A 27,001-nucleotide genomic window follows, 5' to 3' on the forward strand; every position below is an offset into this window, starting at 1 on the left:
ACATATATTCTGTAAGGGGTGGATTGCAGAATAGTCCTTCAAACCCAAACAAAACCATTTTCCATGAACCCCTCCAAAGTGCAGAAGAATAAAACTGAAATAGGAAAAGGCAAAGAGTCAGTTATTAAAGGGGAATATAAATAATTTAACAATAAAAATAAATATCTTCTTCAGTATGAAATATAAAAGAGGCTCAATGTGTTCAGTAAACATCACTAGGAAAAGTGGACTTTAGCTGCCAACTTGAAGTTGCTGATGTTTTTTGGAGAGAGTTCAGATTCCCAGGTTATACAGTGCTCCCTCCCACAGACTCTGACATGTATATAAACTCTGAGCTCTCCAAAGCCACTGCCAGTTCTCTTCGTGGACTAACTGCAACGGAGAGACTAAAGATGATTCCCTTCTTACCTATATTTTCTCTACTCTTGCTGGTTGTTGTTAACCCTGCAAACGCCAATGGCCATTATGACAAGATTTTGGCTCATAGCCGAATCAGGGGCCGGGATCAGGGGTAAGTCAGTGGTTAGGTTTTATAAATCTTTCTTTTTCTTTTACTTGGCTTGTTATCTTTAAAGTTCCTTAAATACACCGAGGTCGTTTTTTCTTTCTACATTAAAAAATAGTATGAAAAAGGAAAAAAAGGAGTATTCTGTGATTTGTAGATGTTTATAGTTTAAATTTTAAACTTTAAAAATTACTGTCAAAATAATTTGCATGTAATTGCTTTTTTGCAGCATTATATAATTTTAACTTAATTGACTATATTTAATAGGCATTTCTTTATTATTATATTTATTTGTATTTTTATTTCCTTCCAAAAACCTGAAATGAGGTTTCCAAAATAAAAATATATGACTAGGGCTTTCATTATGTGAACAGCTTTGAAATATTTCACATGTTGTGAAGGAAATTTTCATTTAAGTTATGTATGAAAATTTAAAAATGATTAATGTAACTAGTTCTTTAAATATTTTAAAGCATTTAAGAATGTTTTTAAATTCTGCATTCTGTAAAATTTGCAAACATATTTCTTGGAATAAATTTAACTACAACTTAGCATTTTTAAAGTTAATAGGAATAATTTAGTAACTTAAGCAACCATTTATAATTTTTTTAAATGGATCTTGGCATTTCTTCTAATGTCTCAAAGGAGTTTTCACATTGCTCAAAAGTTCCTTTGCTTTACAGTGCAAATAAGACTTCCTATCTCTTTAAGAGAGAAAGACTCTTAAAATTCTGGCAGAGGATGTTCTGATCTACTATTTCCACTCCAAGAAATAGATTTTCCTTTGTGCAGCCATATTATTCAGTTAATTGTAGCACTCATTTCTTCTGTGATTGCTTACCTAGAAAATTATAGCATATGCTGTCTTTGGACCTAGTAAAAACTGTCTCTTTTCCTCTCTTGGTTCCTCATTGTTCCAGAGTCCGTTGTTCCATATTAGAGACCAAAATGAGCACGTTTGGTTTAAAAAGGGTCAGTTACATTGGCTTATTATAAAAGTAATATGAATGAAAACAAAATTAAGTTGAACTTAATGCTGCTTGAATATTCCTACTAGATTAAGTTTTGGAACACTGGTGTTTGGATGTATAATTTCCTCTCTATTTTTCTCTCCCATAGACTTTAGTTTTTCTGATGAATCAGTAAGCTTGGATCAAGAAGTAGATTTGTGCAAGACTAGAATCACATGTTTCAAAATTGAGTCCACATGCTAATTTATTTTTTCTGAACCATGTGACATGAGGATATGAAAAAGTCATTGTCATTAGGACATTAACTTTCTTCTCTTCCCTGTATTCTAGCCCAAATGTCTGCGCCCTTCAACAGATTTTAGGCACCAAAAAGAAATATTTCAGCACTTGTAGGAATTGGTACCAAGGTGCCATCTGTGGAAAGAAAACGTAAGTCTCATCTTTTTTCTAATGCACCAGTCCCAGAGATGTCTATGTCTTTCCTTGGACATATACACCATTTTACTTGAAAAAATTCTCCCACATTGCAAGCTTTAAAACAAAAACTGAATCATAAATGTGAATTAAGAAATTCTCTCTATATTTCTAACCTCTGCTAGTGGGCCACTCATGAGCCCTGAATTTACGTGTCATGGAGGTCCAAAGGAAAAAAAAATCACATGATGCTGTATAGAACCAGTGTGACACCATGGCATTTCTACCCTTGTTATGGCCCTCTTTTTTGGAGAAGACGCTTAATCTCTATGATTCATTTCATAAAAATGGTTACCTCAGTTTCCTCATTTTATTAAAAAAAAAAAAAAAAGAGCCAGAAGAACAAATTGATCTAAAATATCAGGATTTTTGAAGCGCTAATTAATGTTCACCTACATTCATTTGGAAATTATCTGAAATACTCCAGTTTGCCTCAAAATTTTCATCAAAGCTTGAATTTGGAAAGAATTTAAGCTTCATATCTTCATTTAATCCAGTTATTTCATCCCAAACTACCAGATCCGCAGGGGTCCAACAGGGGTAAGACCTGTCATTACATCTACTATTTCAGTAGCCCGAAAGACAATTACTCTTTATTTAGATATGTATTTCACTGATTAACTTAAAATCAGAAAATACTTTCATTACTTGATAGAAATGTGTATTGGTTTAATTAATCAATAAGTGTTGGTGGGAAATTATAATCATGGGCAAATAAAAGTTGAGAATTACTCATGTGGTCCAAGTTCTTCATTTTAAAGTGAAGGATCTGAGTCATAGAGTAAGTTACTGTATTAGAAAAAGTAGAGATACCATTGCTGGCTAAAAAAACAGTGCTTCACATTCATTTGGACTCCACTTTCAACGAAAGAGGACTTGAGAAACAAATATCTGAATGAGAACCTGCTTACTACATCATCATTAAACTTCAGTTACCCTAAATAGGTGGAAGGATTGGGGGATTACTAAAAACTTATTCCTAACTTAACAATGTTGGTACAAATACTAAACACAGCATCAATTAACTTCTTGGAGCTTTCATTTCTTTACCTGTGAAATGTGGATTTTATAGTTACAGAGTTTTGGCGGGGATGGTAGAATGATTTGATGAATGTGAAATTGCTAAGTAACTCACAATATCAATTGTCCTTAAATTTAAAGTACTTGAACAAATGGATATGTGTGGGTGGGAAAAGGAACTGTGACCAGATGCCTATCTAAAATGCATAAGATTATCTTTATTTCCAGATAAAAATCATGTATTCAGTGCATATAACCTTAGCTGGACTCTACTTTTCTGTGGTCACTAGATCTAGGACGCCACAGAACTTTGCTGTCTATTCCTGTTCATTTGCTTACTAGAGTTTCAACTGATGATGCTTTTTGGCCTAGACTTTATTCTTATTAGTTTGCAGACATCTGCTAGACTCGTGAGTCATTCACACAATCACAATGTAAGTCAGTGGTTGCAGTGATCTTGCCTATGATGCAAGCTGGACCTCAGCTGGGAACTCCAAGGCTCTGGATTCTCTTCCCTTTGTTCTTCATATTCGTGGTTACCATGAGGCGTATTTGGAATACACACCAACTACATAAGGACCTGCTCTCTGAATTTATTCAGGGAATATCTTTATTATATCCTTCCTGGAAGTTAGGAAAGTATGATATAATCTCATTTTAACCATCTAAATATATTAGAGATGCCAAGGCTTGTACAAAGGTTATGCCAACATTCTTTCTTGTTATCCATTAAAAAAAAAAATCCTGCTTTGAAGGCTGGCTTTTTACCAGAAACATAACAGTGTCTCCTTTGTTAAATTATATTAGCTTATTTCTCCCAAGCAGCTTCATTTTCATAAACATATTTACATCTGTGCTCTGAAATAAATTTAAATGCTAGATATTAGTTTTGAATAATCAAATAAATCAATAACCTTGACAACAGGAATGCCTGTTTTGCCATCTGCTTGCAGTTGCTAAAATTTCCATAGACATCTTTAGGACTTTTTGTATCAGTTGACAGAAATGTTTGTCTTGGTTGAACAGTTGCTTTGCAGATTTGAAGGAAGTAATTGGGCAGGCCTACTGATAAACATGAATTTCCCAAGTTTAAGATAGTTCCTACAATATGTATTGGCTGAATAATACAGTATTTTGTAGACTCTTTTCAGCTGGTATTTTCATGAGATTCTAGATAGCTAATCAGAAAATGAAGATAAATTTTCCACTTTCAGAGATGTACATAGTAATGATTTTTCTTTACTCTTGTTTTGTCCTACTAACCATGTGGGAAATTTAAGTTTTGTATCGAATAAATGTTCTCCTGAATAAACCTACAATTTGTTTTTCAAATATCAACTCAAATAACCATGTTGTTCAACTATCAGCTGAAATTGCAGCTGTTTTGGATTTTATTCCATCTGTTGCACTAATTGTCTACATTAAGGTTAACCCTTGGGTCATATTAGCGTGCTACAGAAATTTTTGTTACATTAACAATTTCCTCTTTTAGTCACTCTTTACTTCAAGTCAATACTGTCAATACTGGACCAATAAATATGTATCTCATTTTTCAAGTTGTTTACAATATATGCTAAAGCTAACATGTAAGAAATTCTGAATCAATCCTTTTGCATCCACATATTCAAATTTATTTATATGAGGATCTAAGTAAATACGTTGTTTCAGGGGCCATTTTAAGATTTGCATAAGACCCCCATATAGTTTCCATATGTTTCTAATACCAGCTATTTTTGAAATTATTTTAAAATTGATGGACAATTTGAAATTGGCATTTCCCACTTAATTTTGTCCATTTTAAAAATCTATCAAATATCTTTCCATGCCAGAAATTTCTTTCTCATTCATCTTTCATTTTTCACTGCATACATGTATATGCATAAATAATGTTACATTCTACTTTTTAAATTGACATCAAGAAAATAAAGAGATGGGAATATAAGGTCACAAACAAGACCATAAACCATGGATAATCAATTAATAGACTTGGCTTTAATTTGAAAAGTTTATTTACAAACTATAGAAGACCGTTTTGTATATCATTAATAATTCTACTTTTCACAAACTTGCTTTTGTTGTCATTTTTATCATACTAAGAAAAGTATTTCTTATAGTGATTTTTTTCTTAAATATATTCAAATTCTCTCATTCATTCATCTTTTTGAATATGATTATCATAACTAGAAAAAAAAAGAAATAAATAATATCTGAACTACTTAATACATGTTTAGTTACTAAATTATAAGATAATTAGTCTAAGTAATTAAACTGTGTAACATTTTCTGGACTCCTCAAATGGACTTTGATAAAATGAAGATTAGGATTATATTTTTAATAAAGAAATAAAAGCAATTATGTAGATGATTTGAGGTTACTATTTTCCAACAAAACAGAGTAATACAAACTTATTTTAGATATATCTTTGCTGAATTTTCTGGTTTGTTGCCTTAATTATGCCAATATATAACTTGCTACATTTTGTTAACTTGGAAAAAATAGCATTTTCTTGAATATTGCATTGTAGAAGATTTTAAAGATTATATTTACTATGATCAAATTAATAATTCTACTGGCAATTCAAACCTAAAATATTATTTTAGTTAGCAGTGGAATAGCTTTTATTGATTGGATTGGGTTAATGTATTTACTGATGTTTCTAGTTTCTCATAAACTTATACTAATAAACATTTCTAACTATTTATAGTTCACAAAATGATTTCCAAAGCAGAATTTTATTTGAGACTCACAACTAGCCTGTGAGTAGCTATCATAGCTACTACATCCATTTTAAAAAGCTGGAGAAACTGAGACTCAAATTTGTCAAATTACTCGCTCAAGGTGATACATCTACCAAGGACAGAACTGGGAACCACATTCATCTGCATTAAGATCCTGAAACTTTCTACAATGTCATGAAACTATATAGAGAAATCAAACTAATATAAACAAACTTGAAATCAGGGGGAAAAAAAACAATTCAAAAGTCTCATAAATCATGGCAATAAGTGATATATTTTTGCTAAGATTATATGGAAATGAATTTTATGTAGTTCCCCATTTTAATACTAATTTTCTTCCGATATACAGGACTGTGTTATATGAATGTTGCCCTGGTTACATGAGAATGGAAGGAATGAAAGGCTGCCCAGCAGGTAAAATTTCAATTACTGAAATGAATGAGGAACTTGTCTTATGTGAGGAAAAAGACTTGAGGTAGCTTAGCTTATAGATAAGCCAATGTGTATGTGTGTGCACGTGTGTGTGTGTGTGTGTGTGTGTGTGTATTTAGCACCATGATAAATCCCAAGATACTGCCACCATCTTTGTGCTAATCATGAATTTTTCATGGTGACAAAGTATTAAAACATGCAGCTCATTCAGTGAATGTTGGGCCATACAATACAAACCTGATCATAAATTTAAATTCAAATGAAAAAATTAAATGAAAATCCTCTCTACAAAATCCGTCTTTGACACTGTCTAGAAACATGGAGTGAACTAGTTGGGAAGGCATAATTTTCTGTAACCGAACAGCTCTGATTTTATAACATCCCTCATGTTGAAAATTGTTTTCTAAAATTGCCAACTAAAGAAAAAAAAAAGTTAATCTAGTTCCTCTCTGAAATAACAGCCATTCAGATATTTAACACCAACCATCACATACTTCCACTGGTTACCCTTTCTTTTCAATAGATTTCTCTTCCCTGAACTAATCGTTCCCAGTTCTTCTAATAGAACATAAACTTTGAGGCCCTCACCATTATGGACACCAATGCATAAAAATCCTCTAATCCAGTCATCTTTCTGAACGTGATTCTAAACTGGTGTCTGCATTCTTTGTGGGTCCCGGCAGCCGAGAGAATAAAATCAAGACAAATACTTCACTTTGGGGAGCCCCTGAATTTTGGTTTGTGTCATTGGTAACCAAGTCTTAACATTAGCTTATAATGAATTTATGACCAATTACAATTAATTAAAGTTCTTTCTATCAAGTCACGCCTTTCTCTAGGATTTATTTTTTCAGCATGGGCATAAGGACACACATGGAGCTCTGTTATTTTTAACTTGTTAATTTTGACTCGTTTTCCTCATCTTTTGGGGGTTTTCTTTGGGGGGTCTTGATTTTATAATTTATTAATTGTCACCTAGTCTTTATATATTCACAAATGTAATAACCATTTCTCCTATGATATTATCCAAATCATATGAGTTGTCAAATAACATAGGGTCAAAAAATGAATAAATCAGCTGCATCAGTTTTCAGGTTGGCATTCATATATTAATATTTCTTCTGAAGTTCAGGAGAAATATTCTGGAAGCAGTATATGCTTCCATCTATTTCCTCCCTGAAATTGTGCTCAAAAGAAGTAGGTCTCTATATTTCTTTTAAAAACCCAAATCTAGGGGCACCTGGGTGGCTCAGTGGGTTAAAGCCTCTGCCTTCAGCTCAGATCATGATCCCAGAGTCCTGGGATCGAGCCCCACATCAGGCTCTCTGCTCAGGAGGAAGTCTGCTCCCTCCTCTCTCTCTGTCTGCCTCTCTGCCTGCTTGTGATCTCTGTCTGTCAAATAAATAAGTAAAATCTTAAAAAAAAAATTTAAAAAACCCAAATCTATAAAAATTAATAACCCAGTACCTTATAATATTACACCATTTAGGAGTTTAAGCCAACATAGAAGAAAATATTACCTTTGCCATTCTCAGTGAGAAGTGAGGAGCATCTTTTTTTTTTTTTCAGTGAATCAGAAATATTTGCTGATAATTATAGTTCAACTATTATTGACATAGCAGGAGTCACAACTATATACACTAATACGTAATACATAATGTTAATCAGGATAATTTAAAATTCATTTCTCCTCAACACAAAGGATATATGAAATAATAGTTTTCAATGTTGTTTTATTATTTAGCCCTTAAAAGACAGCTTTTGTGTAAGATTGATAATTCATATAATTTTATTACTAAAATTATCAGTTAAATGTATTAAGGAATTTAGTAAAAATTTAAATGACTGTGAAATAATAATCTTGAAATATTGTCCTAAGTAATTCTTCATGTCTTCATTATTTCAGTTTTGCCAATTGACCATGTTTATGGCACTCTGGGCATCGTGGGAGCCACCACAACACAGCGCTATTCTGATGTCTCAAGACTGAGGGAAGAAATTGAAGGAAAGGGATCATTCACTTACTTTGCACCGAGTAATGAGGCTTGGGACAACTTGGATTCTGTAATTCATTATTTTTATTAACATAATTATTTTTATTGTGATTTCATTTTAATTGATTTATTAACTTGGAAATTAATAGAGATCTTATATCTCTTTTTTGTTATACATATATAATGATACATAAAAGAATGAGATATTAAGTATAAGGATGAAAACATTTTAATATATCCATATATGGAATACCTCCCCAGTAGTTTCATAGACTACTTTAAAAAAGGCAAACCAAGGGTGGACTGAACTGGTGTTTATCATTATTCTATTCTACTCCTTTCCTCTTTCCTTTTTGATTGGGAAGAAACATATTGAATTTTAGATGACCTATCCAACAGAAAGGTAAGTTAAGAAGCCTAGTGGAATTTAAAATTTATTATAAGGCATATTATAAATATATAAATTATTTTAATTATATGTAAATATATCCGGCTGCTCAGACTTTGACATTTATAAATATGTATGGATATTTAAATGAAGCATTATAAATAATGCTTTTGATTTTCAGACTTTCTGTGCATAATCTGTAATACACTAAATTTCCAATCTGTAAAACTTGGTATGGAAATATATTCCTACATTCTACAGGATATAAAGGCAAATCGATAATTATGACTAAAGCCAAATAATATTTGGTAAGGCAGGATCTTCTAGATATTATCTTGCTACTTTAACTGTGTGGTTAATTGTTGCATTATGGAACACTCTCTGTTGGTTGCCATGGATCTCATCTCTTAACCACCTTTCTGGGTCTTCTTGCTGACTCCTCTTCTTCCTTCACTTAATAATGAGTCTTACTAAAGTCTCTTTTGGGAATTAGACTTTGCTCTTTATATGCCCTTCAAATGGCTTCAGCCATCACTTCAGTGCATCTAGCCATGAAATCTGTTTCTGTAGTTGTTCTCCTGGGAACCTCAGGAAAATATTTCTAATGTCCATTTTAATACTTCTCCTTGGATATACCACTTAATATTTCTCCTTAGATACACTACTTCATCTTTAAACAAAAAGCTATCTAAAACATGTGCCATTTTCTTTCTCCCCACAAACAACTGCTTTTCTGTTGCCTTTTTTTCCATAATTGGCAGTACCCATCTAAAGTGTTTAGACTTGAAAGTGGTGATTCATTCTACTCCTGCTCTAATTCTTAACTATTGTTAGTCACCAATGTCTCATGTTTCATCCTCCTCACTAATATCTTCATTTCTGCTCTACATTTTCACAAGATTAACCATCCCAAAGCCCAGTCTAATCGTTTTATCCCAATATAACAAAATCTTCAGTGGCTCCTTGTTGCCAGTTTACTCAGGCATTGAAGTCTTCCACATTATTGTCCCACACACTTTTCTAAAACTCCTTCTTAATGTTATCTAAGAAACATAAAGTATATGCTAACCAACCTGAATAAAATCTTTTTTCCCAACATTCATCCCTGTGTCAGCAACTGGACTTAAAATGATCACTACTATTCCTACCCTATCTACTCTTTAATGCCTATCCCCAAGCCTTGAATAGCTGCCTTTCCTCATTTTACCCATAGTGTAATTATAAGTATTTTAATGATGAACTGCAATGAAATAAACTTCTAACATTTCAATTTTTCCTAGGATATCCGGAGAGGCTTGGAGAGTAATGTAAATGTTGAATTACTGAATGCTTTACATAGCCATATGGTTAATAACAGAATGTTGACCAAGGACTTAAAAAATGGCATGATTATTCCTTCAATGTATAACAATTTGGGGCTTTTCATTAACCATTATCCTAATGGGGTAAGTTTCATGAATAAAAAGTACATTTCAGAGTAATATCACCTTTAATTTTGTCTATACCTTTTATATTATGTTCACAGAAATAGTAAAATGTTAGTGAATGTAAGCACTATATTGTGATTTTCCCCCACATTTAGAGCATGCAAATTTCTAATTCAGTGGCTGACTTCTATAGAGAGTGGTTGTGAGGAGGAAATTAAGTTCACAGTTCATTGACAGTAGACTTAGATGTCCTAAAAAAAAAAAAAAGAAATTTTAGTAGTTGATGTGTTTGAAAAATAATAACTACAGAAAAATAGTAAATAAGAATTTATCAAAGAATATCAGGGAATGAGTATTCCTTTATTCACACTCTAGCTACTATACTGTTTTAGGTTCTTTTGTGTGTAGATAAAAGCCCTTGTGGGAAACTTCTAATAGGATCATAGGGTTCTTCCAATAAATTTCCAGGGATGAAAAGGGTCAGTGATGAGGTAATAATTGGGAAATTACTGCAATAGAACTGATTATATTTGTGCAATAGCTATTTCTCTCTTTCAGAACTTACTTTAGGACTGATAAACTTTTTCATGTAATTCACTGACCTGCAGTTGAAACAGTTTATGACTATCTCTATAAAAGGAAGAGAAGGGGGGGAAAAAGCAATAACTCAAATGAAAAAAATGCTTTTTCCCCTTATTTTCTAGATATTTTATGTGTAACTGGACTGGATTTTCAACTGGTCCTATTTTCTCTTAGTTTCTTTTTTAGACAGAGCGATATATGTCTTTATCCTCAACATTTACATTTAGAATGTTGGCTCCTTCATGTTACATTTACTAGTAGAAACGAAAGATAGATAATGGCCTTGCAGTCTCAGTGGTCACTTGATGGCTCTGATTTCTGCACTTTGATTTTCTCAAATAATTACAGGTTGTCACTGTTAACTGCGCTCGAATCATCCATGGGAACCAGATTGCAACAAATGGTGTTGTACATGTCATTGACCGTGTCCTTACACAAATTGGTACCTCAATTCAAGACTTCATTGAAGCAGAAGATGACCTCTCATCTTTTAGGGTAAGTATAAGAAATAACAGCAGATTGTCCTGCATCATTGAAATCTAACAATAAAAATGTTATTTTAGGGGCACCTGGGTGGCTCAGTGGGTTAAAGCCTCTGCCTTCAGCTCAGGTCATGATCCCAGGGTCCTGGGATTGAGCCCCCATCGGGCTCTCTGCTCGGCGGGGAGCCTGCTTCCTCCAATCTCTCTCTCCGCCTACTTGTGATTTCTATCAAATAAAAAAATAAAAATCCTTAAAAAAATGTTATTTTAAAAATCTGGCAGAAGTGTAACAAATCTATTTCTTGAAATGAAAAGAGTTTTATTCTACATGGAAGAAATCATCCCATATGACATAATAATACTTGTGTGGACATAATAAATACCCAATAGTTAGTTATGTGCCCATAGTGTATTCACTGTATTTAGTATGTGTCCATCTCAGTTATATGTACTGCTGGATATTGCTAGAGTCACACAACCATGGGCAGGATTCCCATTCTTACAAACAGGTTTGAGGAAACTTGGAAAGGATGTAGTTTGTTGTGCCAATAAATCATGTTTTAAAGCTCTAACAAGAGCAAACTTCTATAATTTTATACAGAATCAACTCCCTCAGGACAGCCTAGTTTAAGTGTGTTGTGATTTTCTTTTGGATCTGCAACATGCAAGCCTCTAACAAGCACATTTGTGTTTCAGGCAGCTGCTATCACATCTGATATACTCGAGTCCCTTGGAAGAGATGGTCACTTCACACTCTTTGCTCCCACCAATGAGGCTTTTGAGAAACTTCCACGAGGTGTCCTAGAAAGGATCATGGGAGACAAAGTGGCTTCTGAAGGTACTAAAACGTCCTCCTCTCTGAGAAGTCTCCCAGAATTCCAAGAAAAGAAAATTTAAAAAAAAAATTAAGTCATGCACTTATTATCAGCTTTGATAAGCAAAGGCAAAGAAAAACTTGTGATCTAAGTGGACTACAAAATCTTAAAAAAAAAAAAAGCCTTTGAAAGAGTCAGCAGAGTAATTATATAATTAATAATTAATTTAAAAATAATATCATAAAGATCATATTCTTTTTTATTGTTTTCAAGTAAATAAGTAGCAGGCATTAAAAAGGATTTAGCCATGGTTTAAAAGAAATATTAGATTATCAAATTTTAATATCATACATGTATTACATAATGCTTTTAATTCTAAATTTATGCTAAAATGTATAATTAAGTTAAGAAAATTACACGGTTCTCTTGGTCTATTATTTATTTATACATAGAATTTGGCTTCATTCTAGTCTCTCTATCTATTTTCAAATAGATTTTATGTTGTGAGGAGTACATTTAACTAACATTTAACCAATTTAAAATGAGAAATTTTGATGATACAGTTAGAGAGACAATACAGTTGAAGGACAGATCCCTTCAGATACCTTCCAAGAAACCGTCTTTACTTTGGCTACTCTCCGGATGTTGTCTTTAGGGGATTATTTGTCCTATCCTCCTCCTCTATTAAACTCTTTATAAAGCATACGAAGCTCTTCTGTTATGAGTGGCTTATACAAGATGCTGCTTGGGTGTTTAAGAATAGGTATCTCTAGTAAACACAGGGATCATTCTTCTTGTTTTCATGTCAGAAATCACCTTCTTATGAGAGTGGAAACTTACTCTAACACATTGTCTAAGCACTACACAAATCATTTCATGCAACTGATCTTCTCTTCTTACTTCCTACTGAGCTGAGCTATTTCTTTTTTTTTTTTAATATAATTTTTTATTTTTTATAAACATATATTTTTATCCCCAGGGGTACAGGTCTGTGAATCACCAGGTTTACACACTTCACAGCACTCACCAAAACACATACCCTCCCCAATGTCCATAATACCACCCCCTTCTCCCAAACCCCCTCCCCCCAACAACCCTCAGTTTGTTTTGTGAGATTAAGAGTCACTTATGGTTTGTCTCCCTCCCAATCCCATCTTCTTTCATTTATTCTTCTCCTACCCACTTAAGCCCCCATGTTGCATCTCCACTTCCTCATATCAGGGAGATCATATGATAGTTGTCTTTCTCCGCTTGACTTATTTCGCTAAGCATGATACGCTCTAGTTCCATCCATGTTGTCGCAAATGGCAAGATTTCATTTCTTTTGATGGCTGCATAGTATTCCATTGTGTATATATACCACATCTTCTTGATCCATTCATCTGTTGATGGACATCTAGGTTCTTTCCATAGTTTGGCTATTGTGGACATTGCTGCTATAAACATTCGAGTACACGTGCCCCTTTGGATCACTACGTTTGTATCTTTAGGGTAAATGCCCAATAGTGCAATTGCTGGGTCATAGGGCAGTTCTATTTTCAACATTTTGAGGAACCTCCATGCTGTTTTCCAGAGAGGTTGCACCAGCTTGCATTCCCACCAACAGTGTAGGAGGGTTCCCCTTTCTCCGCATCCTCGCCAGCATCTGTCATTTCCTGACTTGTTGATTTTAGCCATTCTGACTGGTGTGAGGTGATATCGCATTGTGGTTTTGATTTGTATTTCCCTGATGCCGAGTGATATGGAGCACTTTTTCATGTGTCTGTTGGCCATCTGGATGTCTTCTTTGCAGAAATGTCTGCTCATGTCCTCTGCCCATTTCTTGATTGGATTATTTGTTCTTTGGGTGTTGAGTTTGCCAAGTTCTTTATAGATTCTGGACACTAGTCCTTTATCTGATATGTCGTTTGCAAATATCTTCTCCCATTCTGTCAGTTGTCTTTTGATTTTGTTAACTGTTTCCTTTGCTGTGCAAAAGCTTTTGATCTTGATGAAATCCCAATAGTTCATTTTTGCCCTTGCTTCCCTTGCCTTTGGCGTTGTTCCTAGGAAGATGTTGCTGCGGCTGAGGTCAAAGAGGTTGCTGCCTATGTTCTCCTCAAGGATTTTGATGGATTCCTTTCGCACATTGAGGTCCTTCATCCATTTTGAGTCTATTTTTGTGTGTGGTGTAAGGAAATGGTCCAATTTCATTTTTCTGCATGTGGCTGTCCAATTTTCCCAGCACCATTTATTGAAGAGGCTGTCTTTTTTCCATTGGACATTCTTTCCTGCTTTGTCGAAGATTAGTTGACCATAGAGTTGAGAGTCTATTTCTGGGCTCTCTATTCTGTTCCATTGATCTATGGGTCTGTTTTTGTGCCAGTACCATGCTGTCTTGATGATGACAGCTTTGTGCTATTTCTATTGAATAGTTCATATAGTTCGTTGAAAAAGCATTCCTAGAACTTAAACAATTAAAAACCCTTTAGTCAAGACTTAGGCCTTTTTTTTTTTTTTAATACTTAGGTCTTATATGTATTATATTTCTTAGGAATTCTCAGGTCCACAATGAACCATGTCTTTAAGGGGTAAGTGCAATTTCCCTTGATCTCAGAACTTGCTGCTTTTCATTTGTCCTCCAGCTCTCTTGAAGTACCACCTTTTGAACACACTCCAGTGTTCTGAAGCTATCATGGGAGGAGCAGTCTTTGAGACTCTGGAAGGAAACACCATTGAGATAGGATGTGACGGTGACAGCATAACAGTAAATGGAATCAAAATGGTGAACAAAAAAGATATCGTGACAAATAATGGTGTCATCCATTTGATTGATCAGGTCCTAATTCCCGATTCTGGTGAGCAACAGTTTTGGATTCTTCCACCTACTACTCTTTACCAGTTACGATGCCACATGACTAAATCCATGAAAAATGAATGTTTAGCATAAGGAAAGGCACGTGAAGCACAAATGCAGCAGAGTGAACTGAGCACTAGGTAGCCTGTGTAGCCACAGGCTCCTGGGTAGCACGGAACTTCTGCTTTCCCAAGCTTCTAACACTTAATATTTATAAAGGCTCTCTCACAGTACCACAGTTTTTCTTGAAAGTGGAAGGACAGATCTAACCAAATGGCCAGCTTTAGATAAATGAAATAACTATGGCACTCACAAGAGCAGAGAAAGGTGGGACGTGAGCCATAGAGAATTAAAGACAATGAAACTAAGAAGCTGGAAATATATTTTCTTTTGTAAAAGTTCTCTGTGGTTATCGACCCCCCCAAAACAGGAATCTGGAACTCTTACTAGGGAAGGGCAGGATATCTTATCACATTGTCATGGCAGCAAATAGCTTATAGAGAACAGCCAAGAACTGATTTACTAATTTCAGGATGATGATGATAGTAACAAAGATGACATTGTTGTGATGGTGATGGTTTACTTTACAGCCAAACAAGTTATTGAGCTGGCTGGAAATCAGCAAACCACTTTCACAGACCTCGTGGCCCAGTTAGGCTTGGCATCCGCTCTGCGGCCAGATGGGGAATATACTTTGCTGGCACCTGTGAATAATGCATTTTCAGGTATGTACTGGACACTGTCATTCCTACTCTCGCTCCCCCACCAACCCTCACACACATTTTTCTTCACCATGATTGTTTGCATTAAGGAACAACCGACATTTTACAAGGTGGTGATTATTTCTTTATTGGCTACACATTGTTAGTACTATGTCATATCTATTAAAATGTCCTTCATTTAAAAACATTTCATTATAATAGATAAGAGCCTACAGGGAGCAAAAGTTTGTGATAAAGAGTATTCAGTTATTCTATGAAACTTTTCATAATTCCAATACACACAAGGGATGTATTAGTAGATCTTAAGAAAAATTAATCTGATTTGTTTATTTAACACCAACATAATATTTAAGAATAAATAGTTGTATTTTTCATCTCAACATTTGATATAAGGTGTCAAATTATAAATAAACAAGAGACTATTTTATTATACACTTCTATAAATGAACAGCCAATAGTTTACTATGTAAACTATTATTATAAGTACTTTATCTACTAGCTGCTCTTCAAGGATGTTGTTTAGATTAGTGTAACCTGCTACTTTTTCTAGAAAAGTGATTTCACAAAGACATATTTAAATTGTAAAGCAAAATTTAGTAATTAAAAATTAAGTATTATTTTAAAAACATATTCCCAGATGTTAAATTGTGATGTACAAAATTATTAATAAAAATTCAAATTCCTAGAAATGCTATAATTCCTCTTTGTAATAACTGTTAGGATGGTGAATGTGTTTTGATTTTCTCTTCGTAAGTAACGATGAATTTATAAACGATTTGTCAGTAGTGTCATGTGACCAGTGTATATAAAATTCTCATAAAAATTAGAATAATGTTATAGCCAGGGTGCTTGGGTGGCCCAGTTGTTAAACGGTTGCTATTGCCTCAGGTTATGATCCCAGCATCCTGGGATCGAGCCCCACATTGGGCTCTCTGCTCCATGGGAAGCTGCTTCTCCCCCCACTCCCTCCTGCATGTGTTCCCTCTCTCGCTGTATCTCTGTCAAATAAATAAGTAAAATCTTAAAAAAAAAGAAGAAGAAGAAGAATGTTACAGTCATTTGATCAAAGAGCTTGCAGAGTTTCTAATTAGTGCATGGAATTTGTAGCCTTGAGCATTTAGTTGACTCATATTTTATGAGTGCAGAATCTATAATCTCCATAGTATTAGGGATTATCCATTTTCATGATTTTTTCTTATCAGGAGGAATTTTAATGCTTTCTAAGTAATCTTTTTTCTTCATGAATTTATTTATAGATGATACTCTGAGCATGGATCAGCGGCTTCTTAAATTAATTCTGCAAAATCACATATTGAAGGTAAAAGTTGGCCTTAATGAGCTTTACAATGGACAAAAGCTTGAAACCATTGGAGGCAAACAGCTCAGAGTCTTCGTCTATCGTACAGTAAGTCAATCAGAAAAAGATAAAATATCTACATTGGCCTGAATGTCAAATGACATTTCCCTGACTAAGAATATTATTAAAGCAGATGTGTCCAGAATTTTATTAATGTGGTTGTAGTAATAGTAAATATTCATAGGAAGATCAGGAATTGAGTAATGTATGAAAACACTGTGAGGAAGGGCAACAAAAAGTGCTGGGTATTAACAATTCAGATAATTTGCGTTTGTTTCATTATCTGTTCTAAAACATTAATTATTTCAGTTCTAGAAATCATAAAACTCCTCTAAAATAGCTATCAAAATAGCTTTTGATTTATGGATTCCTGTAAGTTTACAAGATAATTTTTTATAGACATCTAAAGATCTCTGAACTCTAGAAAATAGTTCTAACATACTTTATCTGAGGAACTATTTCTAGAAAATATTGCTTATGAAAACTGTGCAAGGAGTGGTGCTGTTCAGTTTCTGTCCAGGCCATAGATTTTACAGAAGTCAAGCATTACCTGATACAATACACAGCAGCTGCTCAGGATTGTTCCACAATCCCAAGACACACATTTTATAAGATGCAGGAAATGGGCTGCATATACAGATATTTGTTCAAAAAACACTATAACAAAATTAATAATGTGACATAATTGATAAAACCTTATAGTCAGGAAAATATAGTAAATATCTGTGAAAATCTCAAAAGGCACTGAAGTCAGGGAACTTTATGGTTAAAGAGGGTCCTAAAGAGTTAGAGAGTGAAAGTTTCTTAAAGAGGGTGTGGAAGAATGGTTCAAACCTGGAGAAGAATGATGAAAAATACAGACATGGAATTCTATGGAATTTTTGTTATATATGGATGAAACTACCTGTCTGACATATAGGGTAGTTAACTAGTACTAGAAAACCTGATTGAATAAGAAGTGTGAAGTCAGATTATGCCAGACCTTAAAAAAAGAAGTGAGATGCTATTTCCTTTGACCAGAGAGGTCAGGAGACCTCTTAAAAGAGTCAATCGATTAACTCAGTTTTGCATCTACTTCCACATAGGACATTTCAAGTAAGGAAATGGACAGTTGTATCTTTCTCTTCTTTGCTAGGCTGTCTGCATTGAAAATTCATGCATGGTAAGAGGAAGCAAACAAGGAAGAAATGGTGCTATTCATATATTCCGAGAAATCATCAAACCAGCAGAGAAATCCCTCCACGAAAAATTAAAACAAGATAAGCGCTTTAGGTAAGCCAAATGGATTCACTCCCACCAAAAACAAACAAACAACAAACAACAAAAACAGAGAACTATTGACATAGTTTTGTGTCACAGTTAGTATCCAAAAGGCATCAATTATTCAGTATTGCTGAAAATAGAATTTAGAATAAGAAGTCCATGCAAATATTTTCAAAACTGAAATATGTTCTTCAGAGTATTTTGCTTCCTGGTGCACCATAATATGATTTGGTGAGGGAAACAATCTAATACATTGGCGTATTCCTTGCAATTTTTTTTTTATATTTAAGTTTTTTTAAAAATGACAGTAAATACTAGCAAAGACTATTTTGTGGAATATTAAATGAAAAACATACACTTCTACTTTGTCATGAAGTGTGACCTTGTCAAGTTGTAAGTTTAGGAGATTTAAAAACCATATGTATATTTAAAGAATTTCCCCATGATAAAGCTTTCTTAACAGGTAAATTGCATTTGAAACATAAAAATGGATGAATAGGGGGCCTGGGTGGCAGAATCAGTTAAGTGTCCAACTCTTGGTTTTGACTCAGGTCATGATCTCAGGGTCGTGAGATCGAGCCCTGCGTTGGGCTCCGTGCTCAGCACAGAGTCTGCTTGGGATTCTCTCTCTCCCTCTTCCTCTGCCTCTCCCTCACCTCCTCAAATAAGTAAATAAATATTAGAAAAAAAATGCATGAAAATTTCTCATGCTTTCCACTGTAAATGGATTCTATTCTATTCCATGAATACCTAAATCTAAATCTAACAGAATAAATGTCTTTCCTGCTTAGTGTCTTCCTCAGCCTACTTGAAGCTGCAGACTTGAAAGAGCTCCTGACACAACCTGGGGATTGGACTTTATTTGTTCCAACCAACGATGCCTTTAAGGGAATGACAAATGAAGAAAAGGAAATTCTGATTCGTGAGTAGAAGTGAATACCAGATATTTGCCCCTAGAGTTCAGGATCTCATTTCTTCCTCAAGCATTCCTGCCCAGAAATCAACCTCAAAAATGTTCCCTCTTTAATACTCATGTCTAGCCTTAGTTTCCTTTAATTCCCCTTGGAATATGTGGAAGGTAATTCATTAATATTCTTAATTAACTGCTTGCTGTCATGATTGTAGAGCTAGATGTTCACTTATGCTATTTCTATTAATGTCCACACAATTAGGTGACAAAGAAAGTAGTCACAATCCCAAAAATAATTTGATTTTCCTTCCTTTCAGTAGGTTTGCTAATATTTTGATTGAACAGACCGAAGTGACAGTTTCAACATGGCATTGATAGCAACTTGAGAGAACAATGATATGATGAGAAATTACAGTGTGGAAAAAACAAAGACAAAGAAATATGTCTATCTTTAGTCTTTCCAGCATCAAACTATCAAAAAATATAACGTGTTATAAATATACATTTCCCCCCCAGGTGACAAAAATGCCCTTCAAAACATCATCCTTTATCACCTAACACCAGGCGTTTTCATTGGAAAAGGATTCGAACCTGGTGTTACTAATATTCTGAAGACCACACAAGGAAGCAAAATCTATCTGAAAGGAGTAAGTTTTTTAGAATGAATTTAGGATAGCTTTCATCTATTTTTCAATTATCTTAAAGTTAATTTTTCATTAATTCTCATTGACATTATCTCTTGTTTTGATAGGTAAATGATACACTTCTGGTGAACGAAGTGAAATCAAAAGAATCTGACATCATGACAACAAACGGTGTCATTCATGTTGTAGATAAACTCCTCTACCCAGCAGGTTGGTAATTATTGAACTCATTAATGAATGAAATCATTTTCAATAGAAACCTAGACTTTTATTTCACACTTTCTTATCAATATTCATCTAATCTTCCTCTTCATAGACACACCTGTTGGAAATGATCGGCTGTTGGAAATACTTAATAAACTGATCAAATACATCCAAATTAAGGTATGGAACATTATTGGGTTGGTTTGCAATGTGCTGAACAGATATTGCAATTTTAACATAAAAGACTAGAAATGTATAAATAAATAGGTAGATGTATGCTGGACATGGATTGCTCTTTGTTGAATATGTACCACTGGCTTACCTGTGAATAAATGACATAATTTCTTTATGGTTTTATTTAACAAATATCTAATAAAAGCTACTTGGGCCCAAACAGTATATTAAGTGTAATGGGAAATATAAGCTGAATCAGAGATGGCCCTTTATTTAAAAACTTACAGCCCAATTGGAAAGAAAAGACACATTGATTAAAAAAAAAAAACTATAATCTTTCTATTATTAAATACCTTTGCTACAGAATAAAAGGTAAAGTATTTACTTGTAAAAAACCATCACTAATCCCAGTGGTTATAGGTAAAAAGGTATTCTGCTCCTCTGTCCTTGTATGGTCAAAGTATGAGAAAACATATGAAATACTATTTAAAAACCTATTTCACTTTAGATTAGCTATTTTATAATTTTTAATACTCTGAGTAACAAACTGGTACTTTTTATGCCATCTGGACCAATAACAGGATATTGCAAAATGAATTAAAGTGGTGCCATAATATGGTTAATAAAACTACTAATTTCACATTACTAAATGCAAATATTTTTCAGTTTGTTCGTGGTAGCACCTTCAAAGAAATCCCCATGACTGTTTACAGTAAGTATATAAAGAATATTTGTCACATACCAATGGCAAGATGTAAAAAAAAGAAAATACAATAATTTTCTTTGTACTTGGAAGCAGAATTTATTGATAATCTGGTATTTAGAATTCCAAACAAAGACAAATTTCATCCCACTTGAAGCAGGCTTAAGGTCTTGAGACCTCTCAGCCAGGGTCATACCCTTCAGATCCTATGAACTAAACTGAACTTCCCCATTCCTCAAAAAACCAGGAATGATAAGATATGAGAATAGCAGTAAAATGTAATAGCTAGCATGGAAAAGAAGCAGGGGAAAAAAAAAGACATACAAACATACAAAGAGGAGAGACAGTTAAAAGGCACTCTAGAGTTATCTGAAAATTCAGATGTGTAGACACAGATGTAACACTGCTGAAGGATTTGTAGCTCATTCCACCCTCAAGTCGTCAGCAGTTTAAGGACAGGGTGGACCATGTTGTGCCAAGGAATCCTAATGTTTATGAGTTGGCAGCTCAAAAACTCTTTCCATCCAAAACTGGATGAAGGAACAAAGAATTTGCCAGGTGATAAACCTAAAATTTCTAGATGCCAAGGTTCTTTTTCCCTGACTCTACCAGATTATCAAAATTAAACCTCTACTACTTAACAATGGTAAAGGTATTCCAGTCTCATAACTGTAACTTGTAGTATTCCTTTTTCAATATGGTTTTTTCTTCATCTTTCTTGTTTCCTTCTTTCTTCATAGCTTTCAAAGCAGAAATTCTTTTCATTTTGTTTTGACTCTACAATTAAACATTCAAAACGTACCAGTAGCAAAAGTATTACTTCAATTCCCACTCTTATCCTGGCCAAAAAATAATTCTATTTTATACTCTGAGCATTCTGTTATTAAGTTAAAAATTTTTTTTCCTCAGGATTTACACTAGATATGGAAGAATGAAGGCAATGTAAGGAGCAAAACAAAATGTCTGCTGCTCTTCCTGATTTCAGTTGTATAATAGTAACATAAGTAAATCCAGTATCAGGCCAGCTCAGCACTATTTTAAAGATTGAGTTGGAATAGATATGATTCAACATGGTATAAATTCCAGTATGGAAGTGTTCAATCTTGTATATAGTTTAAAATAAATTAAAGAATCATCATGGGCTCTATTCATCAGAAATGTTATGTCATCTTTCTCACTTAAGTTGTATATCTGCAACACATTTCTTTACCTTTCCTACTTTACCCATTATAGGTTCACTACCTTCTATATAGGCCAATGAAATACTTTGTTCCATGAGCCAGAATCTTATAATTGCTTTATTTTTCTCTATTAAAATTGACTCTGCACTCACAGAAAATGTTATATTTTATGAAATCACGCAAAACTAATAAACCTCGTCTGTCTACTCAAAGCTCTTGAAACAGCTCTGAGATTTACATTCTAATGCCTGATGTTTCTTTAACCTTGCCCAGATAGGCGTGTTGCTGTTTAGAAGAATTTCAAATAGAGGTAGAGAGCAATTAAACCTAAGATTCCATTTTTGTGTTCCTTCATTGACTTGTCTCTAAAACTTCTTTAATTTCCTTGCTACATATTATTCTTGTCCCGAAAATACCATACATTCCAATTGTATGGGGGGGGGAAAGTGCTCTATCATATACATTGTTGAATATGTAACAATTGAGGTAGAGCAGAATAAAATCAGTATTTAATCCCCAGTCCAGAACCTGTCAAAACTATTTATTTCTTCAGGCAAGCAAGATTGAAATAAAACTAACAACGAACTAAATATCCTGCACTTCAAGTTCCTTAATAAGAGGTAAAAACATAAGGTAAAAGTAATTAACCCATTTTGATAGTAGAGGCAGAGACCTTGTGGATTTGGCCTTCATGGAAAGGTTCCTCTGCGGCATGACCACTTGTGGGATCAGTAATTGGATGCCTAGATTTGATATATTTTAGAGCTTCATAATTTAAGATTTCAAAATAAAAAATTTGATATGACTGAACCATAGTCATAATTAAGATCTAGACCCCGTATGAATTTTAAAAAGTTGAGATTTCAGAAGCCTGAGGTGAGAATGTGACAGAAACCCAGACTGTGCTAACATCTCATCTCTAAGGTGTCAACACAATCTGTTGTGATTGCACAGTTAGCTTTAGCACAGCCCCGCTGTCTAATGGATCTATCTTTTAAGGCTTCTAATTAGAAATGACAAAAAGCCAGTAGCCCTGGATGAATGGTTCCAGAGGCACATTTCCAGTCCTACTTTAAATAAATTCTGCATATTATTGTCTTAGTTGGGTAAATGACACACATTTAAAATATATACTTTCAAATTAAAAAAAAAAAAAAATGATTGTGATAGGGGGTACCTGGGTGGCTCAGTCAGTTAAGCATCTGCCTTCTGCTCAGGTCGTGATCTCAGGGTCCTGGGATTGAGCCCCACGTCAGGCTTCCAGCTCAGAGGGAGCTTCTTCCTCTCCCCCTGCCCCTTCCCCTTCTCTCTCTCTCACTTACTCTCTCTCCCAAATAAATAAAATCTTTTAAAAAATGATCATGATATTAAAGCTGAAAATTAAAGACATTTTAGCTGATAACTTAAATACTGATCATATCATGTTTGTTGCATAGAGCTCATATTTGGCTGGCTGAAATTTATTTTTTAATTGTAATTATTCTGAACTATTTTTCATATTTTCCTTTCTGTATCACTGTTATCAGATGCATGAAAAAATATTTTGTCTTTGTCTTTCAAGTTTGTCTTTTGAGAAAGAATCCAACAATGCAATTTAAGATATTATGAATTGCATGAAATTAATCATGTTTATTTGTCTTCTGTTGCTATGCAGCCAATATTTTCAAGAAGTACAAAAGAAGGTAAAGAGCTTTAGTGGTGCAGTTCAAAATTACAGATTTCTAGACAGCATTCTTCACCTAGTGTGCATATATTTCACTGGAACAAACCCAAGTCACTGGACTTTAGAGTACACCATCTGGACATGAGAAGATAAATAGATAATGTACCATGAATATTTCCTGTATCTGATGGCCTGGATATCAGGCCATATGTTCAGGCCATATGTTCAGGCCTGAACATATTATTGCAACTTATACCTCAGTACCCAACAATGATTTAAAAAAAAAAAAAAAAAAAAGGCGATTTTGTTCAGGTTGCTTTTATGTAAACATCATTTATGTTCCACTTTCTATACTTTCAGCAACTAAAATTATAACCAAAGTTGTGGAACCAAAAATTAAAGTGATTGAAGGCAGTCTTCAGCCTATTATCAAAACTGAAGGTAAAAATCATGGTTCCTTTATTGTAAAAAAAAAAAAAAAAAAAAAGAATCAAATAATAGACTGATATCTATGAATGTATCTACATTCTTTTTGAAACTAACATGCTAAATATTTCTATACCAGTGGCATGCTCATGTAATTGCAGAATGCGGAATGCAAATTATTTAGCAAAGTAGATGGTGCATTCCTAATGCTTTCAGTACATTTGCTTGTACTTGATTTCATTTGAACCTAATTGGCCATTGCATTTGCACTAGTACCCAGATAAATAAATAAGCATACAAACAAACAAATAATAAATCCTGAGCTTTTTTTGTTTTGTTTTGTTTTTCTACTTCAGTTAGACTCCTTTTTTTTTTTTAATTTCTTTTTTAGTTTTATCTCCAATCTCCCCAAATGATTTCTTGTTATAAAAGCTCTTCCAAAAAGTGCAGGCATTTTTCATTCAATGACCTAAGAGAGCACTGAAGCTATACATTGATGAAAGAGTTTAAAATTAGAACCACATATGACATATTTTTAAATTAGACCACCAGAAACAGAAGAAGGAATAAGTATCTGGTGCCATGAGTCAAACCTTAGAATTATTAATTACAGTCCTGAACTTCTACACTCACTGTCTATTTTAGCCAACTCTATCCAATATCTTTGACGCCACCCTCGTTTCGTGTATTTTAATTATTACCAAGGGTCAGACCTTAAGAATGATTTGTTTTATGTCTAAGCATCTTAATGGGGTTACTTGCCACAGAGAAAAGACTAAGCTTTCTTCTCTTTTCTGTAAGAAGTATATAAATGGTCTTCTAAAAAAGGAAAAAAATCATGGTTTCAGTTGAATCTCAAAAAAAATTTAAATGTCTTTGATTTTGAAATTTCTTCTCATTCTCTGAACTGAGATGGCAATTTCTCGAGTATTTTTGTCTATCTTTTTAAAGGCAAGCCATGATTTACAACCAGATATTGGAAACTTGTGTGCAAAATTTATTTCCTAGCTAATTAGTCATCCATATTTAATTTCTTCTTGAAATCTGTGCTTATTAAAAAAAATACTTTACCTATGATCATTTAATTGCTGTTATATTTTGATGAGAACTTTGTGTCTTAAGAAATTAAATCATTGAAATTTTTGTTGACAAAATGTTTCTTAATGATTTTAATAAAAAGTGATCAATTGACTCTTGGTAATACACTTGATTTTAACATACTTGTACTGTTTTTAAAATTACATCCCCTAAAATTTTGTATCATCACTTGTACATAGTTTCTATAATCAAAATCATTCACATGTGCTCTTCTTATTTTCAAAGATTACTACCTTTTCTTTCAAGATTCTTCATTCAACCATTTATCTTCTCAATCTTTGTCAGTGGGAATCTACTGTATTAATATTTCTTCAATTAGGAACACAGTGAAGCATCAGTCCTACCTGGGTTCTTCCAATAAAGGGAACAGGATGAAAAATGGGGTCATTTTTATTGTTACCTATGTGTTAAAAAGTCTTCAGTTCAAAAACTCAGAAGTTTTACTTCTGTGTAGCATACTGAAGGAAACAAATAATTATTGTGGCAGCCAGCTCTAAGATTGCTACTGGAGTTTCATTCTCATCAAACTTTTGCAGGTTCCTTGACGATTCTTGAATTCTTTATAAATGTATTAGGTTCTAAAACACAATTTTAAAATGTTTCTTATAAAACGTTTTCAACCAGATTAGAGAATTAAGAATAAATCAACTGAAATTCATTTCAACAAATACTTAATGAACATCTTACTACTGTGCTGGGCACTCTCTTAGGTGCAGGGAGTAAATATGAAAAAAAGATTTGATAAAAATCCCTGTCTTCATAGTGCATAATGAAAGAGCGTGTTTCTGAAATTTCAGTTTAGGCTCTTCCAAAGAAATGTCAATTCGGATGTTTTATTAACTCATTTCTTGTTCTTAAACTCCTTAAGAGTATTTTTCTTTTGAAATTTCTTAACCTTAAAAACCCGGCCTTGCTTTTGATACTCAATATTCCTTGATCCCATAGATCAATAGTAGAGTATGAAGCACTCCTTATTTGAAAGAATTGTTTTCACTATTTTAGATTGTTTTAGACTAATTCTGGGTAACGGTGTACATTAACAATTTCTGGACAAGCAAATAAATCCTCTCAAAGATAAGCAAATACAATGATATTCAACTGTTAAAGGGTGTTACAGTATGAGTTAAATGTACTGAACTTTACTCTCCTTCTCTATGAAATAGTCTTGGTTAACTAATGTAGTAATCAGCTTTCTAACATTCAAAATGATTTTCTCTGGAAGTGAAATCATTTTGTACATCAAATTCAACATTTGTTTAACTCTTGCATTTGAAGGGCTGTTTAATTATTAGTAAATGTTTGCATCATTTTCATATATAAGGTAAGTACTCAAATTCATTTTCCCATAAAACCTGAAATTCAGCATCTTAAATATAGACATGAAGTTGAGATCTTCTTTTAATTTCAGTCTTATGCCCATCTGATAAAAAATATGCAATACTGAGTAGTTAAAAATTAAATTAAATTTAATAAGGAAAGAGTAATCAATGATACCAGTATAGTAAAGTAAGATCTACACTAGTTATCATGAGAGCAATTCAATTTCGTACGTACTGTATGATTCACAAAGTACATAATACCTTGTTTGATCCTACCTCATGACTATGAATAAATGGACAGATTTATGCTAAATGCTGAAACAGATGAAAGTAAATTTAGCAACACAACAATAGACTGTCATTTGTTCGCATAAATACTGCCTAATTTGAAGACAATGGGAAATGTTTAAAATTGATTTCATAAAGCCTGAAACCACTTTGACATTTCAGTAACACCAAATGGTGAAATAAATTTCCTGTTTAAGAACTGTTTTAACATGATAATTTGTCTCCTAAAACAATGCCTCAGGACCCACAATATCAAAGGTCAAAATTGAAGGTGAACCTGAGTTCAGACTGTTTAAAGAAGGTGAAACAGTAACTGAAGTGATTCATGGAGGTGCGTTATATGTATTCCTAAAGCCTAGTTAGGATCACTGGGATTATTTTGGAA

General features: G+C 33.6%; 1 protein-coding gene across 8 annotated transcripts in view; it reads left to right on the forward strand.

Moving 5' to 3' along the window:
* Positions 1 to 331: 331 nt before the first annotated feature.
* Positions 332 to 27,001, forward strand: part of POSTN (periostin) — a 35,430-nt gene continuing 8,760 nt past the window's right edge. For 3 of the 8 annotated variants that reach the window (XM_059144187.1, XM_059144189.1, XM_059144190.1), the window contains exons 1-16: positions 333 to 511; positions 1,807 to 1,905; positions 6,058 to 6,122; positions 8,047 to 8,204; positions 9,803 to 9,967; positions 10,880 to 11,026; positions 11,710 to 11,851; positions 14,453 to 14,665; positions 15,255 to 15,389; positions 16,643 to 16,791; positions 17,879 to 18,015; positions 18,798 to 18,928; positions 19,433 to 19,563; positions 19,668 to 19,770; positions 19,877 to 19,944; positions 20,605 to 20,650. In XM_059144187.1, the coding sequence (XP_059000170.1) occupies positions 393 to 511; positions 1,807 to 1,905; positions 6,058 to 6,122; positions 8,047 to 8,204; positions 9,803 to 9,967; positions 10,880 to 11,026; positions 11,710 to 11,851; positions 14,453 to 14,665; positions 15,255 to 15,389; positions 16,643 to 16,791; positions 17,879 to 18,015; positions 18,798 to 18,928; positions 19,433 to 19,563; positions 19,668 to 19,770; positions 19,877 to 19,944; positions 20,605 to 20,650 (2,008 nt within the window). In that variant the 5' untranslated portion in view covers positions 333 to 392. Of the gene's footprint in view, positions 512 to 1,806; positions 1,906 to 6,057; positions 6,123 to 8,046; positions 8,205 to 9,802; positions 9,968 to 10,879; positions 11,027 to 11,709; positions 11,852 to 14,452; positions 14,666 to 15,254; positions 15,390 to 16,642; positions 16,792 to 17,878; positions 18,016 to 18,797; positions 18,929 to 19,432; positions 19,564 to 19,667; positions 19,771 to 19,876; positions 19,945 to 20,604; positions 20,651 to 23,845; positions 23,927 to 26,857; positions 26,948 to 27,001 lie in introns of all 8 variants that reach the window. The other 5 variants (XM_059144192.1, XM_059144193.1, XM_059144184.1 and 2 more) reach the window with 5 other exon arrangements.

The sequence above is a fragment of the Mustela lutreola genome, chromosome 13, assembly GCF_030435805.1.
Source record: "Mustela lutreola isolate mMusLut2 chromosome 13, mMusLut2.pri, whole genome shotgun sequence".
Taxonomy (NCBI): domain Eukaryota; kingdom Metazoa; phylum Chordata; class Mammalia; order Carnivora; family Mustelidae; genus Mustela; species Mustela lutreola.